At 37.0% G+C, this 23,981-nt stretch overlaps 1 protein-coding gene across 2 annotated transcripts; it reads left to right on the forward strand.

The window, feature by feature from the left end:
* The first annotated feature begins 251 nt into the window (after positions 1-251).
* Positions 252-23,753, forward strand: LOC122515288 (fibroblast growth factor receptor homolog 1-like). Of its 2 annotated transcripts, none has more exons than XM_043632589.1 (11): positions 252-1,296; positions 9,886-10,066; positions 16,689-17,048; positions 17,180-17,572; positions 18,464-18,651; positions 18,924-19,056; positions 21,027-21,515; positions 21,662-22,166; positions 22,295-22,435; positions 22,564-22,669; positions 22,753-23,753. In XM_043632589.1, the coding sequence occupies exons 2-11, from the start codon at positions 9,985-9,987 to the stop codon at positions 22,861-22,863; spliced, it is 2,508 nt and encodes an 835-aa protein (XP_043488524.1). In that variant the 5' UTR covers positions 252-1,296; positions 9,886-9,984; the 3' UTR covers positions 22,864-23,753. The 2 variants fall into 2 exon arrangements, with proteins under 2 accessions (XP_043488524.1, XP_043488525.1); XM_043632590.1 differs by having other exon boundaries at positions 252-751.
* The last annotated feature ends 228 nt before the right edge of the window (positions 23,754-23,981 follow it).

Genomic DNA, 23,981 nt, shown 5'->3' on the forward strand with positions numbered 1-23,981 from the left:
TAAACCGAGAAAAAAAAATGTAAAGTCGTACTCGTAAGGGAAAAAACACGAGGTCCTTCCAACCCAGCCACCCACCTATAATAGAATTTGTCGAAAGGCGAAGAAGGGGCAAAGAAGGGGGGTTGGTCGAACGAAGCGAAGGTGGTTGATGATGGTAATGGTGGTGGTGGTGTTGGTGGTGGTAGCCGGAGGGCAGGGATAGCGTCTGGTAGAGGGGACAGTAGAGGGGCAGAGGGATGGAGGAGCAGTTATTTCGAGAGCGACAGCTCGACGACGACTACGACGAGTCTGGCACTTCGCCCCGAGCTTTCCTCGCGCATCCGAGTTAGTTGCTCGCGCCGTTTCTCGTGCGTTCCTCTCTCGGCAGAGTTAAGTTCAAACTCGGACGGACGGCAACTCGCAATCGGTGTCCAAACGAAATAGAACGCGCAAATCATCCCTCGAGACAAACACTAATTATCAGTGCGCCGTCGTGGGAGGATATAAACGAAACAACGATACCGCGACTGCAAATGACAATATCGCGTCGAATCGCATCTATGCGTTTACGCAAAGAACACATTTCATTTTCTTGACCTTTGCAATCTGTCGCGTGCAATTACTTCTTCTCGTGTATGTGTGTGATGATTATTGAATTATTAATTAATATTTAATCGTGGAATTGATCGAGTTATGGTCGAGGAATTATATTACGAATAAGAAGAAGAAGAAGAAGAAGAGGAGGAGGAGGGAAGAAGGATTTATAACGACGGTACAAGTTAAGCCTGAAACAACATAAGAAAATGCACGTTCGCTGAATCAGCTTCCTTCGAACGAAATTTTCTTAATAAACGGGCCGCTATAAGAATTTCATAGAAAAATAATAAAACTTAAAATAACAAGAGAGCGGGAAAGAAGTATTAATTCATGGGTACACCCTTCTACTAAGTTTGAATTAGTAGACGATTCGATTGGATTTTAAAGGCACGCCGTTTGTCGCTGCCCCTGGTGGTGGTGGATGGTGGTGATGGTGGTGGTGGTGTCTTAGTCTCTTGGAAATTTGTCGAGAGCGTTCTTGAGAGTTTTGAGAAAAAACAGAAACGCGGGCGAACGCGCCTTCTCGTTACCGGAGAAGAAGCAGAAGGCTATATACTCTCTCTCTCTCTCTCTTTCTCTCTTCCTCTCAGAGTTACAAAGAAAATTAACGAAAAAAAGAACGAGAGAAAAAGAAAGCGAAGGTGGCGAAGGTAGAGAAACGTTGAAAAATCAAATAAAAGGAGGAAGAAATCGAAAGGGAGGATACGCGCGCACACCATTGTGAGTCTTTTGTCGTCCTTTTCTTTTCTTTCCCCCATCATGAATTTTTCACCTCACATTTTTTTCGTTCACCACTTCGATACGGAGAGTATTCCTGCTATTTTACTGATACTTTTTTGCGCGTATCTATATATGTCTATTTTATTCGAAAGATATATTCGCATAAATTAATTTTTACCGTCTTTATTACCAGTACACGCATATCTTAGACTTTTTTGAATAGCGATGAGTTCATAAGTACTTACCATCGTACCACGCTAAAAAGATGAAACGAGAAATAGCGCGTGGGCTTGTACAGGAGCGCGACATTAATTGGCTTTGCGTTGTCCAACGATTAAACGAGATTCAAACCGCTCCTATATTTTATTTTACATTTTTTAACATAGAATAGAATCGAACAAAAAATGAAGAAACAATTATATAAATATAGGAGAAAAAAGAGAGAGAGAGAGAGAGAAATAGAAATCAATTGTTCTTCGATGCCAACTTACCGTTCTACATAACGTTCTTTAAATGTATACCACGAGCAGTATTATGCGCGTTGAATTTAAATTGAATTATACACCGATCGAAGCATCCATAGATCGAAATCTTTCGATCTATAGATCGAGAGTCTCCTTTTTCATTCTTTCCCTTTCTTTCTCTACCTTTATTTCTCTTTTTCTCACTCGCTCGGCTCGTTTCTTCATCTTTATTTATCTTTCGCGTTCTTGCCATTCATTTTTTTTATAAATGTTTCTTTTCTTACTCTTTATAACGTCACGCTATTAACTTTGAAGTCATCACTTTACTTATTTCTATTTTATACACGCAGATATCTTTTTTTATATTTATTTCTTTTGATACTAATAAAAATTAAAATAATATACCGATATAATAAATAAAATAGTATACCAAACTACACAATTTATAGGTCAAATAAAACAATTATTACATGTACACATATACACACACCCATACACATTGTAAATTAATCGTTACAGTACTTAATATAAAAAAGAAAATTGTACATTCCTTCAATTTACCAATACCCAATATTTTTGTTAATTTTCATATCGTATAATAAACAATATATTATAAAATAATTTTCACACGAATCAAATAAATGAACCGAAGGATACATAAATCTTGATTTTGTTAAATTCATAAGTTTCTGGTTTGTGTTTTACTAACCCCTGTCATCATTTCGTTCTCCAAAACGTTTTTACATTTTTCTCATTCTGTATTTCCCCTCTTCCCGATGGTCCCCCCCCTGTTCATCTTTTCTGAACATGATGCACCCGTAGGTATACTGTGTTCGAAATTAGCGTTGATCCCTATCGGTTGAATGCCTATCGGTCCATTTAAAAGCTGACACACGGTGGAACGCAGAAAGGGAACGGAGTATATAATTTATTATCGCGGCTTTACTTAATCTCTTCTTCCCCTTCCCCTTCCCCTTTCTCCCACCCATTCTCCCTCTCGCTCTCTTTCTCCTTTGCTCGTACGAGAGGAGAATCTCGAAGGCCCAGTTTCTTAATCCAAATTCGTGCTCGATAAAAACAAGGTGCCATGTATGATGCGCGTTGTATTCATTTTTTCGATATTAATGTTCGACGATATGAAATGAATTAAACGAAAACAGTACAGAGAGTATAAGTCACGGATATAGAATAAATAAATTCAATTAAAGATCGAAACTTTTGTGTTCCCTCCCCTCCAAACGAATGTAAAAAGAAATTTTTGTATTCCGATATTTACGAGATTAATTTGATGGACTATAATATATAGGTAATAATTTATATATTAAAAAAGAAAGGAAAATAAAGAACTCCGATATTCAGATATTATGGTATAATAATAAAACGTGGGGCAACACGCATCGCAATTAAACGATCTAAAGAATATCCAATAATTAGCGGTATACGGCTAAACGTATAATACTCGTCGTTAATTAACAGCGTATGACTACGCGTTTCATGTCAAACTGGTTTCCCGTATAGTATTCATCTTCGTTCGATCAAATTTTCATTTCAATTATCACATCAGGTGTCTACTCGCGTTATTAATTCGATATCTTATAATTAAAAATGAAATAAATCGTAAACTCTCCCTCTCTCTCTCTCTCATTCATTCAATTTCTTACTCATGTCGGATATTCCATCGTTGTTTGTCTCCGATGTAAGAAACAGTGGCGCGTTGTATGAAAATAAGTTTTCACGCTGTTTCTTCTCCGTAGCTCTCCTCTTAATCCTCTTGTCGAGATGACTGCGAAAGGGATGAGGAGGAGGAAACGGATCGGGAGTGGGATAAATGAAAGAGAGAGGAGAGTACTCGCGGAGGTAAAGTCCTAAGTAAGCTGGTAAGAAACATGGAACGATTTATTTGACAGATCGCACCGAGGCACAAGCACCGAGGCGGATAGAGTGGTTTATTTTATAAGGCCAGATTGCCGGGCTCACTTCGCCGGAATAGAATAATGGACGTTTCTCCGACTCCTAACCCCCTACCCCCTACCCCTCACCCCCTCCTACTCCTTATCCTCCTCCCCATCCTCCTTCGGACACCCTCTACCGTTTCTTTTACTTCTCTGGCCTTCGTCAACTCGGAAGTCAAATCTTATTAAGAAATGTACTCTCCTTTTTTTTCTTTTTTCTTTTTTTTTTTCTTGCATTTCGCATCCGTCTAACAACGAATATTTTCTTCGAAGGATCATCCCCTTAATGAATTCCAAAATTGTATTTATTATGCGTGAAATTATGACTTCATAAATATGGTCTTATCGGTAGGAAAAAGTGAAACGAGAAAAGATACGACGAGAAACATTTCATGCGTTTTGTAATAATTTGTATTTACCGATAAGCTTACTTGTATACTAATTTATATACCCGTGACCGTTCGTATGACTGATTTTCAACTAATAATTAATCGTAATAGTTTAAACAACAGGATTTAAACGTCGCGTATTTAAACAATTTGTATTGTATTTAATATAAAAAGCCCGTATCATTTAACTCTTGCTTCGTGATACCTTAAGTTGGTAAATCCTGATCGTCGGTTGATCGTGCAATCCGTGACTCGCGATCATCTTTATCTTTAGCTTTTTCTTTTTCCCTTTTCCTTTTTTTTATACTTTGGGTTCGTTTCATGCAGCACGCGAGAAACCTTTCTTTACATTCTCTAGCTTATCGCCTCGGGATCGCTAATTTATATTGTTACCATGCCGGAACGATTTAATATATGTTATAATCTTGTCATAACTAACTAAATCACGTAAAGTTTCGTTTCTCTCTGTGGTTTTTATTTTGATCGCTCGATTGTTATAATTTTATATCAAAAAACGGCATATATATAAGTATATATTTGATTTCATTGAAATTATACGAATGAGAAACGCGAGATAACAGTTCGTTGCACTCGTTGTGTCAATTAAAAAATAAATCTCGACGTAACATCAAACTTATTGTCTTTTAATTTCTTTTTTTCAACAATAAATTAATTATCGGATATTACATATAAAATGAAAAATTCATTTAATAATAATTGGCGATCATTAAATCGAAAGAAATTAAATTAAACTATATTATAAATTAGATCTAAGAAAAAATATTCCTATAGATTTTTTCTCCAGACGAAAATAATAATTATAAATAATGATAGGATTTTTCAAAATGATTTACCTTCAATCGTAGAGAGTTCAATCAAACGAATTGAAAAGAAACAGAAGAAGAAGAGATGAGTATAGTAGACCTTTGAAGGAGGTACTTTTAAGAAAGCTCTTTCTTTCTTTCTTTCTTTCTTTCTTTCTTCCTTTCTTTCTCTCTCATTCAATGACAGACTTTGTGTACTCCGAGACCGGGATAGGAGGTAATATAATATAAGCTTCTCTTTTCGAATTGTACGCTCGTAGTAGTAGTTTCTCATCGTGTTTTCTCACGCCACGAGTTAAACGAGAGAGAGCAGCAACTCTACACGACGAGGAGGTTCGTGAATCGCGTTCATTGTGCTTCCGTCTTAGAGAAACAGCCACCGAGTAACGGCATACTAGGACTCGATCTTCGAACTTATGGTTGTCCCCATGTGGGACCATTCTATACACCCGATATTCCTATTTCGATCTCTCTTCTCATTGACTTTCCACGATCGCGACGGTTCGTGCACTGCTTTTCTTTTCAAATGGAATTTATTACAGTTTAAAAAGCGGAAACTGCATTTGCACGTATCTGTATATGTGTGTGTGAGCGAGAGAGAGAGAGAAAGAGAAAGAGAGAAAACCACCAACGTGTCGAAGAGCGCATAAATAACTGTACCTACGCGATTAGTCGCACCTTTCACGAACACGTGTCAATTTAATGACACAGTCCCTCCTTCCACACGTATACGCGCATTATTATTGCTTACTCGAATATAACGCGGCCAGTGTTCTCTTCGTCGTCGTTATAAAAGAAATCTCTTTTTGTTTTTTTGTCATACTCTTAAAACATATGTGGGTATATATATATATATATATATACATGTACCAGCACATGTAGGTGTTCGCATCAGATTTGTGTAATGAATCGTCGGTAAAGTTCGAAGATCCTGTACATTTCGATAGAACAATATTAACATTGTTATTTTTAATTGTATATCTTTTAATTATGATTTGTTACAATTACGTAATAAGTTTAATTACGAAATAGGAATTGTTTTAAGTATAATTCGAATAAAAAGTAAATTTAAAAGTATCCGAAAAGGTAATATTGCGATAGCAAAGCCATAAATGATCCTTTTCATTCCCAATATAGTGGAAAATATCTAGGATAGAGTTGAACACCCTGGGTATAACTTATAAGAGCCATGGGAATTACGGTTGGCGGGAAGAGCAAGTTAACGTTACGGAAAGGAGAATTTTGGTTTCTTTTTTCTTTATCCACGTCCGCTCATGTTCTCCTTTCGAAATACATTCGTCCTCTGTTAAGGCGCCGCCAAGGGCTTCGTTTCAGGGAAGCTCGCGCGTTTGAGCCTTTGTGACCTGGTCCCTTCTTGCTCCTACCGTGCAACCAACGAGCAAACATCTGCTGCTGCTGCTGGTGCTGCTGGTGTTCCTACTTTGGTTGCTGCTGTTACTGTCACCGTTCTATCCGTGTTACTCCTTCTCTTTCTTTTTCTTTTTTCAGTCTCAGTGTATTGGGTTACTCGGAAAGTTGATGCAGATTTAGATTTTTAATATAACATACATTTTTTTCTTTTTTTTTTTGGTTTGTTTAATCGGCTAAAACTTTTTTTTACGATACAAAATTCTTTTCTTATTACTATTTCTAGGATAGGGGAGTATTAATTATTATCAAAAATTCTATTCATTTGTAATATATAATAGTATGTAGAATTCGTTTGAGAAACTATTGCATCGAGGAGCATCCCTCTCGTAGACTGACAAGTACAAATAACTTCGTTGACACATTTGAATTTTGGATTCTATTTATAATACTCCCTGACGCGCCCCTTAAACGACTCTCCTTCCTTTTCGTATATATTATTATCGATAATTGTAAGTAACTTAAATCGAAGAAAATATTGCGATGAAAAATGTTTGAAAGATTCGGTGTAAACGAACGATGGATATTGTTTTTTACCGAATGACGAAGAAGAAATATCGGGTATCGGGAAATTGTGAAAGTTTCCTCTCGAAAAACATCGCACGGGTTTATTCGCTTCGATGACCACTAATGAAAGAAACCACCGGGGAGAAAATCATTGACGCAGATAACGAAACGTTCACATGGCTTTTGAATTTAAACAAAAAAAAAAAAATATCTCGGTCGTGCCCTGGGAAAAGAAAGTCAAACACGAGCACAGTGTACATATGTATTATACTTATGTATCCACTTACATATAGAGACGTTCTTGTATTTTCTTTTTCTTTCCCCCAAAGGAATCACCGACGTTATTATATACCGCGTTTTATTACATTTATCCTTTCGGAGTTAGGTATCTCTTCGTTGTTTCGTAGGCATTCAAAAAAAAAAAAAACAAAAAATATCTAACATATGGCGCATTTAATTATAATAATATTAATTTTATATATTTTGTAGAAGAAAAAAACTCTCCCAAAAATGATGAAATACGAATTCTATTTCTTAAAAATATCTTAATAGACAACGTTGAAAAAAATAATCTTCCGACGATTATTACCCAATATCCCCCGTAGGTTTTTTTTTTTTTCTTCCTTCGCGAGAATGATTACGAAAAACTGTTAGGTGGATAAAGATCGTCATAGAAACTTGACTCGATCGAATAAATTAGAAGCGTGATACGTAAATAAGTTATTCGAGACGCGTGCCATCTTCTTCTTGCCCTTTCACCGGCGCTCGAGTCAACTCGTAAAGCGTCGCACGTTCCCTAAACGTATAATTATGCATGGCACGGGCCTTTTCCTCGAGTAGGTATCGCACGAACATCGGATGAAGATCGTGTGGCGCGAACGTCGCGACTACGCTTCCTTATCGCGACACGATATCTTTTTTTCTTTTATTTTTTTACCTTTTTTATTTCATTTTATTTACTTCGCATATATCCGGGACGAGAAAAATGAACGAACCATTTTATATATCGTACAAATATCTACGACAAATCAGGGCCGATTCATTCGACGAAATATTCATCAACGTACTCGACAATTTTCATCAATTATTTCATATTTTACGCTTCATCAGACAGAATTATGCATCTACCCGATGTAAATACTTGAATACACATAGGTTTTATTCATAAATTGTATAGTACTCGATCAAATTCTACCCAGGAAAAAAAGAAAAAAGAAAAGGGGAAAAATGTGTATCTATTTAGGGATATTTTTACCATCGATACCTTCCGTACGAACCGCACGATATTCGAGTGTAAAGCAAATACATCGAGAAAGTACCGCAAATACACGGGGGTATAAATAAATACTATGAGAAAGAATGCTTCAGAATCTAGTCAAGATGTCTAGACTTAAACGACTTTCGTAAAAGAGAAAGAAAAACGAACGAACTACCATGGACATACTAATCTTCTTGTATATGTGTGCGCAATTTTAAATCATTTAAAACAGGTACGTCCAACATTCACGGTTCCTTGGGTCAAAAATGTTTACTCGGGACAAACTATAAACTAAAAAAGAATGTAATTATTCCTACAATAATTGTCAAACAAAACAAGTTAATTACTAATGTACAATCTGTATGTTTAGAAGGAATTTATTTCTGATTTTATAGTCGAGCTGCATTCGTTTATTATTAAAGTGCAAGATTATGCGTGGCCCGGGGGCCGCGTGTCGAACAGGCCCACAATTTAAAAGGAACACGCACACGCCCGCGCACACGAACACACACGCACGCACCTTTCGATTTCTTATCGCGTTTCGTTTTGGGTCTCTAAACGGATATATTTATTGGAAATTTAAGCGGCTTAAAAAGATACCGAATAGCATGATTTGGAATTTAGACGAATTTACATTTGTAATTGTCATTCCTCTATCCGTATGGGAGTTTGTAATGTTTAACGATGGTTAAGTCATTATAGATAAGAAAAGAAAATTTGTTCCAATGTATCTCGGCAATAGAATTGATCGTTCGAAATAAAAGATAGATCGAATATTATTGCCTCGTCGTTGAACACAAAATTCAGTCCCATTCGAGCACGTGTTTTATCCGCGTTCTCTTCTATGGGACCCAACAACTCGTTTTACGGCTCGTGCTTTTACGATTTATTACTACAACCTACGATAGGGCACATAGGTTGCCAAGGCTGCTAGAATTTACTAAAAAGGGCTCGCATCGTTCTTAGTTCACTGTCGACCTTTACACTTTGATCTCAAACCGATTCTTTAATTTTCCAATAAAAAGAACAACGCGATCAAAAAATATCCGAATTTAAATAATACGAAATTTAATCGTTCTTATCTTTTCTTACTTTATATATCTTTTGATTTGTTATTATTCAAAATTGTTACGTTAAAATTATTCCCGTAATTCGTTTTCTTTTATTTTATTTATCATTTTGAAGAAAAAAAATATTGCAAGAGGATTTGAAATTTATTGTCGTTCGAGAGGAAATGAATTTAGAAAAATCTAAACCAGTTTAGACGTTCGATACGTGACTCATATAAAATGCGAAGAAATGTAAGTTTTTGCCCGAGTTTCCAACACCTTACTCTCTAGAATTTTTTCACTCTCTGACGATATAGTCAAAGTTTATTTGTACTGTCTTATGAACTTATCCAGATACCGAGAAAGACGGCACACGGATAACTTACGGATACTCGGAATCGTGTTAGCCGAGTAGTCGAGAAATCTTTTAAAGCTCGATTCACACATTTCAGTTTAGTCTCTGTTTTGTCATTTCAGTCACAGTTCAATTTCGATCATTTACGTTCGCAAATATTAGGAACTCTATTTATGGAGTTACACTCAGCTGCGCGTTTTACGATGATATTTTCGGGGATGACAAAATAATTACTCGAATAATAATAAAAGAGAACAATTTCTAACCGATCACGGGACAATTAGAAAATTTCATTTAAGACAATTGTTAGATCGTTTTTTAAGTCCAATGAAAAATGATGGAGAATGTATTATTCTGTTTCAGGTGGATAAAACGCTAAATGCCTCGTTCGTAGCATAGATCGTTGATAGAAGGTGACGAGGCGGAGACCGGAACGAAACGGAATCGAACGGAATTGAAGAAATGGCAGCGAGAAATTTCTTCATTCTAGGAATTCTTGGGATCTTGGAGATCGTCTGCGTTTGTGGACGGGTGATTCAATTAGGTGAAGAGAAAAAGACGCATACGTACATTCCTATGCATGCTTATATATATATACACATAAATACATAAATACATGTATAAACACATAGATGCATAGATACATAAATACATTCGCGTCATCTTTTTACACTCGGTCTTTCGAAAATCGCGTTAGGTGCCATCGCTCTTTCGCATCGTTCAAGTTCCTCGACCAACTATATGTATATACATATATATATACATATATAGGTAGATACATACATATGCGAACATTGTAGCCCAAGTTTCTAAGTTTAGCGCTACGACAACGCTTACTTTAGAACGTTCTTCCTCGTCGCGTCCGAGAACGCATAAGCTACCGATCTCTTCTACTCTTATTTTCCAACACGAATTCCCCCCCAAAGCTCGTTAATTTATAACAACGGAAAGCCAGCCTACCGTTGTATTTTTGTCAAGAAAAAAAAAGGGGATTCCAAAGTGATTTTTTTCAAGATTTCCAGATAAAATGTATGATAGAAATTACTCGTATAATTTGCAACTATCATTTTAACTTATGATCGAGAAAGAAATATAAATACAATAAAATTCTTTAATAAATCTATATAGGATAATTTATATCTTAATCAGGAATGGAACGCTGACAAAAATGGAGTGTACACATATTGAAAGGTGATGAGAAGAGCGGAATCGAACGAAACGAAATTATAAAAATTGCAATCGGAAAGTTTTCTATTCTAGAAATTTATATTTAGAATCTACGAGATCGTCTTTGTTCCTAAAATAAATAATTAATGATATATTCGTAATTCCAGGAAACATTAGGAAACATCGAGCAAAATAATTAACAAGTAATATGGGTGTAACGTTTAAACTCAAATAATAGAAAACGTAAGTACACAAAAATACAAGAGGGAAGAATGAAATAAGATTTAACAAGTAATAAAAGAAGATTATACGGTAAAGATCGTAATGATTTAACGGCGAATTATCTTAACGTTTGAAAATACATGGATATAACTAATCTCGAAAGGATTAAGAACGCGTATTCGCTTGCAAAAGATTCCTGTGCGTTCGTACCGAGTATATAACTATCTACACATATATGATATATGTATAGTTCTAACGCGTAGATTGGCCATTTTCCAAGCACGTCGTTCTTCGATCATCGAGAGAACCTAACGCATAACGATATAATTAGCGATAATGGCATGCATTCGTCTAATGATGCACTTTGCCGGTAGTCTACGACGATTTCTATCAATTCTTTGTAGAAAAGATCCGATTCATTAGATCCGCGTAGTTTTATCCTACGTAAATCCGAATAATCCACGATAAAAAAGAAATAAAAATAGGACGAAAAGATCGAAGGAATTATTTAATCGAGGGGGGAAAACAAAATAAATAAATTAATTAAGAGAAAAAATCAACAACAACGCAAACCAGATGAGTAGATAATATATTAAACCAAAGAGAATACTCGAAGCACACCGTAGTACATTTCACGTCTCAGCAATTAATCGCTCTCAGCGCGCGGATAATTATACCTCTCGTGAGTATAATTATTGCCTGGACTTGCCGGAACGTTTGCGTCGCCTCGGTTCACAACGACAATAATTTATAATCATGGAGGGAGTCAAACACAGAGAGAGACCGAGCAACCGTGCTTACAGACTCTTCGTAAATCGCGCCAGATTTCAAAACGATATGATACTGCTAACCTATTTGCATTGCACAAATGAATATACTTTGTACTCTTGGTATCTCCAAACAAAAACACGATCATTATTCATATAAATATCAATCCTTTCATTTTATTAACAATTTATTTCTCTTTAAATTGCATAAGTATAAACGCAGTACGCAGATTTTCTTAACTTTCGAGTCGAGAAAACGGAAATATCTTTGACCGATTGTAATTCCGAAACAAGTCACTTCCCGACCGTAGTTTGTCAGAACTTTTTTTATTATTTTAATTATAAGAATACGTTTCTAAAGTTTCGCAGGATTCTCTCGGGACACCCCGTATACGCCAACGTGCATTTACCGTTTGAAGTTTTGCTTCGAACGGGCCACCGGTGTTTTTGTTGTATTTTTCTTTCCGTCGTGTCTTGTCACGCGAATCTAACGACGAAGAAAGATGGACGAAGAGAAAGAGTAAAACGTAAAAGATAAAAAGATAAGAAAAAGGAAAAATCAGTGGCAAAGTAAAAATTCATTGTCTCTGACAATCGTAAGGAAGCGTAGATGACGAGAGTAGCAACAACATCTGGCCTACAGATTTGTGTCTGCTTTGCTCCGAGACTCAGTCGGACCCTTCTCCTTTCCTTTTTCTAATTCCCTTCCTTCGTCCTCGAACTGTCCACCCATATGAAAGCTATAAAAGTTCGATTTGAAATGTTTAACCATTGTACGAACAATTTTCAATAACATTCCGCAGATTTTTTCTTCGTATCTTTTACTCGATTACGTTGATTTCGGTAGACGCTTTTTTATTTGTCTCTTTATCATGATTCGTATATGTTTTCAATGATTATATTTAATTTATATAATTAATAAATAATTTCTATACGTTTTTTCTTTTCGCGTTCAGCGATCGCAGCATTGTTTTAACCGAATGATACAAATAGTCCAGTATGATATTCGCGAGCAATATTTTCGCTAAATATACTTACGTCGAGCAGCCGAAATATACTAACTCCGACACGATGCGCGTATAAGTATTATTATGATTGAGCTCAATTGTCCAATTGCCCGGTCATTGAATGCCTCGCGTAGTACATACAACCGGACTACGCTCGCCCGTTATTGGCAAACCGTCGATGGCAAAAAGGTTTCTTACACTAAACGTTCCTATTCGCGATTTCTATGCTCCTATCTTTAACCCCCTACCCCTAAAAATAATGAACATTATTCGAAACTATACCCCTTCCTAGTCCAAACTCCACGGGTGTTTCCTTGCCTTCGAACGGAAAAACTATTTCGTTGAAACTGATTTTATATTTTGTACGATTCGATAAAAACCGCAAATTGTTTAATGAAAATGTTGCACTACGAAGATGTACGAGGAATATTAATCCGGGAATATTTTTTGGGGGAAAATTTTCAAGAAATATGGAATAGGAATTTGAATAGGGGAATTAAAATAGCAATTGGAGAAAAAGATATGGAAGCAATTTGATCGAGGAAAGCAACGGAATGACAGCCACTGCCAATTCTTTGTCTATTAAATGTATTCAACGGCGTAATAGCGGTTGATATTACCAATTGGACAATGAAAGAGACGGCACACAACGAACCGCGCGATTTGACCGAGGGATCGAACGTACGAAAGAGATTTCGACGAGACTCTCCGATCTCTTCTTGCATTCGTTCGATAAGAAAACAAAATAAAAGAAACTGGAACAACGATAATCAAGTTAGTAAAAAATATGCTATGCACGGTAAGTGTGTAGGACGAAAGTTAGCACGGAATTGTTCGGTCGTACGAATTATTCGAGATTGTGGTCAAGAGAAGCGATGTAAGAATTTTTTATTTGATTACGCATTCGAATAAATAAATTATATACTTCGGTATTGTCTTATCGACAAATAAATTATTTTCTATATCATATTAAACAATCCAATTATATTATTAGATGAAAAATTGTGACGTTGCTTATTAACCAACCCAATATTAACTCGACTGTTCTATTAACTCTCTCTTCCTCTCTCTCAATTACTAATTTTTAAACGACGCCGTTGATAAAGACTCCGAACATCCCAAGATGAGAAGAGAAATAAGAGAAATCTAAGGAGAAATAAGGCGAAATTAGTTAGCTTTCTGAGAAATGCGAAACGATCGAAAAGTATACATCTTACAAATAACGGATCTTGCTCTCTGTTCCTTTCACTCGCTTTCTTGATTTATGTCTCATTAATCGTGTTACCGCACAATTTCTCAGATCTATCATATCTCCGCCTTCTCGAATGAGACAAACTCGCGACCAATCTACGAAACTAAATAAAATCATCATAGTTATCGTTGTTCTGCCGTTGTATTGCGGTTTAGTCATTACGTTACTTCTATCAAATTCTTGAATTCATATCGGTATCGTTGCCGTATTGTTATTTGGTTATTGCCGTTGCTATTTTGTGGTCATTGCAGTATTGCAATTTGATCGTGCTGCAAATTGGGTTGACATTGTCTTATTATATTGTTGTTGTTGTTGTTTTTGCCGAAGAATTTGGAGTTTGGTTTGTATGCAGAAACGGGGGCGTCCTCGAGGAAGGAAAAAAAGGGATAGAAAAAGAAAGAAAAAGAAAGAAAAAGAAAGAAAGCAAGAGCATGAAACTCTCGAAACGTTTATCGCTATTCCGGGCGCACTTGGCTCACTCGACGCAGATGGCCGAACGACGTCATTCTCGTGAATCGAGTCTATTCGCCGAGATAGATCGTACGTCTTCTTGCCCCCCATCGATACGAGAACAAGAAATTCTTCCTCCTCGACATTAGTTTTATCCCGCCCCCTGCAATAAGCCAACCATATACGTAGTAGTACTGTATGGCCAGTTACGACTCGGGTAAAAAAAAAACGGGCTAAAGTATTGCGGTTGTAGACGTTATCTATCATTCTTTCCATCTGTCGATGAAATACTTCCTTATAAGCATAAACGAAAATTGTATTTGCGTTTTAGGAAAAATTAACAAATGCTTCAACGCGTTCTCAAATTTACGTACAATTTTCTATATTATTATAATACTACTTGTCGCTAATAATAATTCAAATTTAATGAGAGCCGCGTAGTAGATCATGCTCGCGACCTAAATTTTAAGTAAACGTTTACTATTTATGAGAGACTGGTCCATATGATATCGCTACATCATACCCCCCAAAGAATATTGCAAGCAAAACATAAGGATCGAATTATTACCAATTTAACTTATTATTATTAGTCAGAAAAGAGACTACGAAAAATACAACACCTCTAATGCAAATCATGAATGAAGGAATGACTGGACGATCTTCGTTCCGGTCCGGTTCGGTTTTAAATGTCACGTGCGACGCACGTGCGACGCACGTTCCGAACGAGATGGAAAGAAACAAAAAAGGAAAAAAAAGAAGAAATGAATGAAAAAGGAAAATGAACGAAAGGAAGGACGGAAGGAAGGAAGGAAGGAAGAGTAGTGCAAGAAGAGATCTCGTTACGAGTAACAATAAACTCGATCGATTTCCAAGAAGAGAGTGCATCATCAAACATCCGCGAGTACTCTGTACGGAAATATGCGTATAGAAGGATGTTTGAAGAAAGACGAAAATGTTGTAGCTAAGTCAATACAAATTGGAAAAGAAAAATAAAAAGAAGATAGAGAGAGAGAGAGAGAGAGAGATAGATAAAACAGGATAATTTTTCATCTTACAAATATTTTCCATTTTAAATAGACAATATAATATTTTTGGTATTGCAATTTTGTAACATAAAATATTATGTTATGTGTATTCGCAATGGTTATATAATTCCAATTCAGCACAACAATATTTGTTATATATTGCAAACATTTAGACGTAGAAACAAAAAACATATATTCTAAATTTAAAAATAAATTCTATAAAGAAAGAGAAAAACAATATTTAATTGATTGTAAAATCGAACGAAATGTGTTCTCTCTCTCTCTCCTCTCTCCCTCTCTCTGTTTCTCGATTCATTCCATGACGATTGGTCGTGGCAAAGAAGGACGACATTGCCCTCGACAAATTTCTAAATTTAGTCAGACGCACGTACACGCATACGTAGAAACGTACATACGTTTGTATCTTTCTCGAAGGGAGGGTTGAGAGGGGTTGAAGGAAGAAATGGAAGAAGCAACGCGCACGTCGTCTTCGTCGTCTTCGTCGTCGTCGTCGTCGTCGTCGTCGTCGACTTGAACGAAGGTGAAAAGAAAACGAGCAAAGGAAAATAGAGAAACGGCATCGCAATTCGCTTTTGGCCATTTTCCAAATGGCGATGCCGCCTCCGCGTCTTCTCGTGAATGAGACACTCCTGGCAAAAAGAACAACAACAACTCGTTTAAGGTTAAGGGGGTGGTGAGAATTTGACAAAACGAACAATTTACCGTATGGTTTAAGTTAACATCCTAAAGATTCATTGGGTAGGAGGAAAAGTATCAGATGTCGTATCGCGTTTACGGAAAAAGTAAGCGCTACGCATTTTTCTATAATGACTAAACTCATGGAATTCAAATTGCATTTGCATGTGCAAATCTATGCACGTAACGACAATGCCGCGATCGGAAAAAAAGAAACGTACTCCGAGGAATTTATACGATAATGCGTTTTCCGAGAATTTTCTTATAACGATCATAGCATCGAATCGAAAAGAAGATGATAAGAAGGATTGTAAAATGAAAAATTCCGAATGAAAAACGAATGGGTAACCCAATTACGTTAGCAAATATACAATGGGAAATGATTACGTATTAGTTTTAGATATATGCGCTATCCTAATAAAAGTAGCAACTAAATAACGCCTGGCAATTCGAAGAGTAGTATATTTTCCAGAAATTCTCGTTCCTCTTTTACCCCACCGTTACTCCTTTCTCTTCCTCGCCCATATATTTGCACGACGAAGTAAATCTATTTTTAACGGGAGTGCCTTTTGCGTTACAGATCCCTTGAATTCGGACACCACCGTGTCCAGAGGCGAGAGGTTGAGTTTACGGTGTTTACAAGAGTTCGATGGACATATTACGTGGTACAAGGACAACGAGGTGCTTCTTCACTCATCGGTAAGGGTGAAAGTGATGAAACAAACCCTCAAAATCAAATACTTCGAGTCTCGTGACGCCGGAACTTACGGTTGCCTAATCGAAAAGAACAATGATTACAATCAAACGATCGAATGGAGAAACGTGACCCTGCGCGTGGAAGAAGCTTTACAAAACGATGGCTATCGCGAAGATGATGGAAAAATTGGGAACGTTCTTAGACCAAGGGATGAAACTAATGAACTTGAACTCGAAGCGAGAAGTAAGCAAAAAATAGTTCTTATCGTAATTGAAAGAATTCTCGAACTGAAACTGCACTCTTTCGATGCAATTACTACATTCTTCATTTTTTTTATTTTTTTATTTATATCACGACTTTAATTATTCCCATAGATTTACCAGAGACGCGATCGTTGCACTTGGACAGTGAAAAATCAGACGCCGAATTGGACAACAATAAAGGCGAGAACGAAATGGTCGATGAACACAACAATACGTTACCCGAACGTCCACCGACATTCAACAATAGCGACGAGATGCATAAGCCAGTCGTAAAACCGGCTGGAAATATGGTACGACTTAGGTGTCCGAGTTTCGGTAATCCTAGGCCTAACATTACCTGGTTAAAGAACAACGAAGAACCCAAGAGATCGCTCGGTACAATTATTAGAACTAAATGGACGCTGAGACTGGAAGACCTCGTACCCGATGACAGTGGAAATTATACTTGCATTGTGTGCAATCGCCTTGGTTGCATTAATCATACATTCAAGGTCGACATTATAGGTAAGAGTGATTTCAACGTAATCCTAATATCTCATAATTATCCTTCTAAATCAGGGCTGTCCAGCCTGTGCTCCGACATAAATAAAATCATAAACTTTCTTAAAAGGAAAGTATTCAGATTTGTATTAGCTTATTTTTGTCATTTCTCGAGATTAATATAATTCATGTGCGATCTCGGATAATTGTTTTTCTTCGAACGTTGATCGTGAAAGCTAAAAAGTTGGGCACCCCTAGTCTAGTCAAAAACACGATTAAGCAATTGTGGCGAGCTAGAATAAAATTGATCGGACGACTGCGATGACAAAAATGGGATGAACTCGTGTATTCAGTAAAATCGTTAACCTGTAGAGCGTTTCCCGCACAAGCCGTACATCAACGAAGACTTTCCAAAAAACGTGACAGCGTTGGTGAACAGTAGCGTGACGTTTAGGTGTCCCATCGTGGCGGACCTTGAACCTTACATACAATGGGTCAAAGTAGCCGAGTATCCCGGTGATCAGGAGGATACTCCAAAGGGGACCTTACTCCAGGTATAAAACCGCTCGTCTACTTTGATGCGGTAGGCACTGGTGAAGGTTCTGATGCTGGGGTTGTGTCTTCTTTCTCATCAATCAAAAAAAAAAAAAAGGACACGTTGTTTATCTCGCGCGTATCTCTTTTTGTATCTTACACGTGGTGATGGTTTTCTTTCTCTTCTTATTTTCCTTTCGCTTACACAAAGGCATACGCGCACGCGCGCACATAAAAAGATGTTAAGGACAAGAATTCGGTGTTTTGTTATCTCTAACTCTAGCTATTACTCTTACTATTTTTTTCTTCTCACTTTATGTTTCTTTAAAAACCTAATTAAAAAAGAAGGTGGTTGGGTATCTGTTATTTTTTAACCTATAGAGACCGTGAGGCATCGACCAATCCTGACACGACCCCCACGAAATACGACAGTCGTCATAGGAAGCAACGCTAGTATGACTTGTGAGGTCCTATCGGCTGCCCATCGTCATCTCGAATGGTACCACGGTTACCACACGTCTTTCGATACCGTCAACAAAACAAATCAAACTGTCAGGGTGGAGGTTAAGGTGGGCACACAGATGACACTAATCCAAAATCGCATGTTCTCTCTATCTTACTCCTTCGTTATATCGCTTTGCACGCTCATTATTTAGGGTAGATCTACTATTTCCAGCACTAGCCTCGCATGTGTGCACACGTACAACGAAAATAAACTTGATCGCTGAATTTTATATAATTGTCATTCGATGATCAATCGTTAAACGCTATCGGGGTTGAACTTTGAAGAATGAAATGAACGATCTATAACTCAAAAGTTATCTATTTTTTTCTAATCTAGGCTGGGATAGTTGAAAATCCGGAAGAACTGAAGCTCTACAACGTAACTGAGAAGGACGAAGGATGGTACACCTGTATAGCACAGAACACATTAGGGGAAACCTTCAGCAGTGCTTACCTTCGTGTCGTCCAAAGTGAGTATCGAGGGGATATTTATCACTTATGATAGTTAGCCAACAATGTCTCTATAAGACACTTCAGCTAAACGAGTCTTTAAATCTCTTGCGGCTTCGTCGTGTCCCATTTACCATTTATGCGCACGTAATTACATATCTACGTGTCTAACGCGTCAACAATCGTATGTGCGTATGTCCTCCCAGTAGTGATGGTCTTTAAAAAGCAAACACTTCAAATTACCTTCACGAGTATGACGAAAGTTCCAGTCTTTATTTCTTTTTCAACCGAGGAATTTTTCTAAAGGATTACGAAGCGATGATTTTATTGCTTGAACATTTCCAAGGAGGACATAAACGTCTGTTAAAGCATACCCCCGATTATTAAATTAACTCGGATATATAAAAAACGAACTGTGAAATCGCACGTTGCTTTTCAAATATAATTTATTAAACTGGAATTGTGCGAGAATTATACATTTATCATTTATCTGAGATGCATTGATTTATTCTTCGCGCGTGTGCCATAATTTTATTATTTATTTTATTATATTTTACATATAACAATCCGAAAACATATTTCTGAAGAATTATTTACCAAACGAAATCCATTATTTTTATGTTCTCGCACAGTTCGGCATAAAACCTATCATATTTGCTAGCAGTAATGATTTTGGAAGTTTCATTTTTCTCTATTTTTCTTCCTTTTTTATTTTTCATGCTCCTTCTCTTTATCTCTTTCTATATTTCTGTCTCTCGGTTTCTGTTTTTTTTTTGAGTGTAAAATAACGTATTATATGAGCTTGAATCACGCTTAACAATATCGTACGAGGATAAAGGCGTTAGTATTATTTTGATCGACTGCTGTTTAATCGCAGATAAAGAAATATCGCGCGAATCGTTGGAAGGCGTTAATGAAAATCAGGATGGAGGTGCGCGAAAATATAATGTGACCTTAGAGGAAAAGTCCCTAAACATGAAGATGGTAAGTAAAATTATTTCAACGAGAATTCAACGATTTCAAAAATCGTTGGAATCATTTTTCTAAATTAAATCCTCATAATATTAAAAATATACTTACGAAATAAATTGGACGATATGAAACTAATTAAGCGAAAGACTATTAACTAGACATCATTCTTTTGTATGAGAGAAGATGGAAAGGAAAGAAAAGGCATCGACCAAATACAAGGACTTCAAATCGCAGTTAAAAGAGAAGACAATGAAAAAAACTAAACAGGAAGATCATCGAATGGAGAATTCCAACGAAAAGGAAGTAACCAAATTGAAAGCATGCGACCAAAAATCATCGAAGGAAAAAGAAAAGAAGAAAGAAAAGGGGGAGGTGGAGGAGGAGTATCAATTTTACAAGAATTTTATCATAGCCAAATTACGTAAGATGAATCCAAAGCAACGTCTTTACGCGGAAAATCTGATAAATCGCGTTCTCTACGAGGGTTCCGTGGAAAGACTGTCGCTGTCTACAACGATTACCCTTCAACCGTACGATTACTATAATCACCAACAACTTCAAGGAGCCGGGGGGATCGTAAATACCATCAAGGAAGAAAAACATCCAACTCTTACTACCTTTGATCTAATTTAGTTTCCTTATATGTATGTACATAGGCAGACTTCTTCTAGATAAAGGATTGAAAAGCAAACTTAAGAAATATACTCGCGAGCAAGTATTTAACAATGTAACTATTTCTTTTCGCTCCAAATAAAGATGCATTATGCTTAACGCTCAAACAACAGTATTACCTTTCATCTTATTTCACAGAACCAACCAATAACCAATCACCAGAAAACCAATTACCGGTACTACCAATTTGTCGTTGTTGTTTTTATTAGAAATAAAATAAGATCAATTTAAAACCTAGGTAAAAAAGATATTATCTTCGGGAGAAAATGATAGGATATACAAACTGTTAGGATGTTAGGTAAAAGTCAAGGAGGCAAAATTAAAAGACTGTGTAACGTGTTATTAGCGTTGGAGGAGAACCGTGTACCGCTAGCGGCAAGACCACAAATCCTGGTGAACGTTTTGGCTGCAGTCCTATGTGTATTCTTCGCCGTCGGGGTCATCGTCGTAATCTACATATTTCATCGTTTGAAACGCGAGAAGATGAAGAAGCTATTGGCTATTGAAACTGCTCGTGCTGCTGTGGTCACCCAATGGACGAAAAAGGTTATCGTGGAGAAGACCAAACAGGTTAACGCGCAGAACGTTCAGGAACCACTTCTGATGCCCGTTGTCAAGATTGAAAAACAAAAATCGACGATTACGTCGGATGATAGCAACGGTGGTAGCATTTCGGAATACGAATTACCGTTGGATAGCGCTTGGGAACTTCCCAGGGAGCAATTGAAATTGGATAATACTCTTGGAGAAGGTGCTTTTGGAAAAGTCATCAGAGCGCAAACCAATACTGGGAGACCGGGTATACCTAGCGTCGTTGCTGTCAAAATGTTAAAGGGTAAGTACTCCTGTATGTCTCCTCGTTAGAGGAATAGATAATAGTATGGAATTTTCTCTAGCTCGAAAAATAGAAACAAACATTTGAACTAATTGCGAATAGTAGATACTAACGATATAATTGATTTTCTTTGAATCTTTGATTAGAGAGTCACACGGACGCCGAGATGATGGATCTCGTATCAGAAATGGAAATGATGAAGATGATAGGCAAACACGTTAACATAATAAATCTATTGGGTGCCTGTACGCAAGGCGGACCACTTTACGTGATCGTCGAGTTTGCACCTAACGGTAATCTTCGTGATTTCCTTCGCATTCACCGACCTAGCGCGAGCCCTGCTTTCCAATCAACCATCGGTCAGGAAGAAAAGGAACGTAAGACTCTAACGCAAAAGGACTTGGTGTCGTTTGCGTATCAAGTGGCACGTGGAATGGAATATCTTGCTAGTAGAAGATGTATTCACAGAGACCTGGCAGCGCGAAATGTTCTCGTTAGCGACGAATATATTCTCAAGATCGCGGACTTTGGTCTTGCCAGGGATATACACTGTCACGATTACTATAGAAAAACAACGGATGGCAGGTTGCCTGTTAAATGGATGGCACCGGAGGCTCTTTTTCATCGCGTCTATACCACTCAGTCCGACGTGTAAGTATTTTCTTTTTTATTTTCCTTTCCTTTCCTTCCTTACTTTCTTTCTTACTCTTCTTCTTCTTCTTCTTCGTCTTCTTGTTACCCTTATTTGTACGACGTTTAGAACAAACGATGTTTTTCAGATGGTCGTACGGAGTTCTGTTGTGGGAAATAATGACACTGGGTGGTACGCCATATCCATCCGTACCCTCGGTCGAGAAACTTTTTCAATTGCTGAGGACGGGACACAGGATGGAAAAACCACCTTGTTGCTCGATCGAAATGTAAGTTTCATCTCTTTTATTACCCGATATGTTATTTCATGTGTGCATGATAGATTAAAAATCTATTTTCCTGGCTACCTAATAATCATATTTATTCGAATATTCATTTGATTTACTTATTATCATAGATACATGCTTATGAGAGACTGTTGGAGTTATCAACCAACGGAGAGACCAACGTTTGGTGAATTGGTCGAAGATCTCGATAGGATATTAACGATAACTGCGAACGAGGTAATTCGATTATTGATTAAACGACAAACACCGCACCGCGAAACACTAAATTTCAATGAAAATATTGTTAAAATATTTTTCAGGAATATTTAGATCTCGGTCTACCCCAATTGGATACGCCACCGTCCAGTCAGGAATCAAGCGACGATGCCGAGGACGACGAAACCGGCGAACATTTTCCGTACCTGTTATAAAACTTTCAGTTTAAAAAAAGAAGGCTGATATTTACAAAAAGAAAACAAAAGCCGCGCTATGAAAGCTGCGTTTTATCAGGGCCAAGGATTATTTCGATCCTCGCCTTTTGAATAAGCCAAAAAAAACAAAACAGAAAGAAAAGAAAAAGCAAATTCATTCATTGCGAGAGCGTAAACGACTGATATTCAACACAAGCACGCCAAATAATGCAAATCAGTATTGACCTATAGTAGAAACAAAGAAAGAGAAGGTGTATAACAAATTTTCTAGACTTAAACCAATCTCGAAGATGGGGAAACGGGGGGGGATGGGAAGAGACAGGGAAGAGAAGGGTTCGAAGAAAAATTTACAATCGTAAATTTCTTCCGAAGGGTGATTCGAGAGCCTGTGGATTCATTTTTCTACGTCTTATTGTTTCGTGCCATGAATGCGTGCCTTGTTAAAAAAAAAAGAAAAAGAAGAAAAAAGCAATTAGAAAAAATAATAAAAAGAAAAACCAAAAAAGGCTTCCAATGATCGCCCAAAATTCACGATGATTGTACAGCGAGAAAGAGAGAGAGAGAAATTTAAAAAGTGAGAAGAAAAAGAGAGTATAATGAACAGGACATCTATGCACGATGTCCGAAATAATGTGAGACACTCTCTAGGTGCATGATATTGTGTTTATAGCTAGTCAATTGTTTTTTTTTTTCGTAATTTGTACGTCTTTTTTTGTAACATAATAGTTGTTAAATCTGTTAAGAAAATTGTATCTTGTTCCCAAACCTAAACTCGACGTCAAACGTATGAACATTTATCGACACAAATGAAAGATCAACAGGAACAGGAATTAAGTTTGTTCGAATGATACTACGACATTGTCGAGTCTATGGGAAAAGAGAGAGAAAAAGAAAGAGAGAGAGAGAGAGAGAGAGAAAAAACAGGACGATTAGGTGCGTATAAGAAAAATAATTGATACACTCGACACTGTGTAATGTAAGTATATATACAATTAACTTCAGTTTCATTTTTTTCCTTCCTTTTTTTATTGATAATTTATTCCTCTTACATTACCGTGTGTTTTTTTTTCTAAAACACATCTTACGTAGACTAGTAAACCCTTATTATCTGATATCGA

The sequence above is a fragment of the Polistes fuscatus genome, unplaced genomic scaffold (genome assembly GCF_010416935.1).
Source record: "Polistes fuscatus isolate 324 unplaced genomic scaffold, CU_Pfus_HIC Scaffold17, whole genome shotgun sequence".
NCBI classification, from domain to species: domain Eukaryota; kingdom Metazoa; phylum Arthropoda; class Insecta; order Hymenoptera; family Vespidae; genus Polistes; species Polistes fuscatus.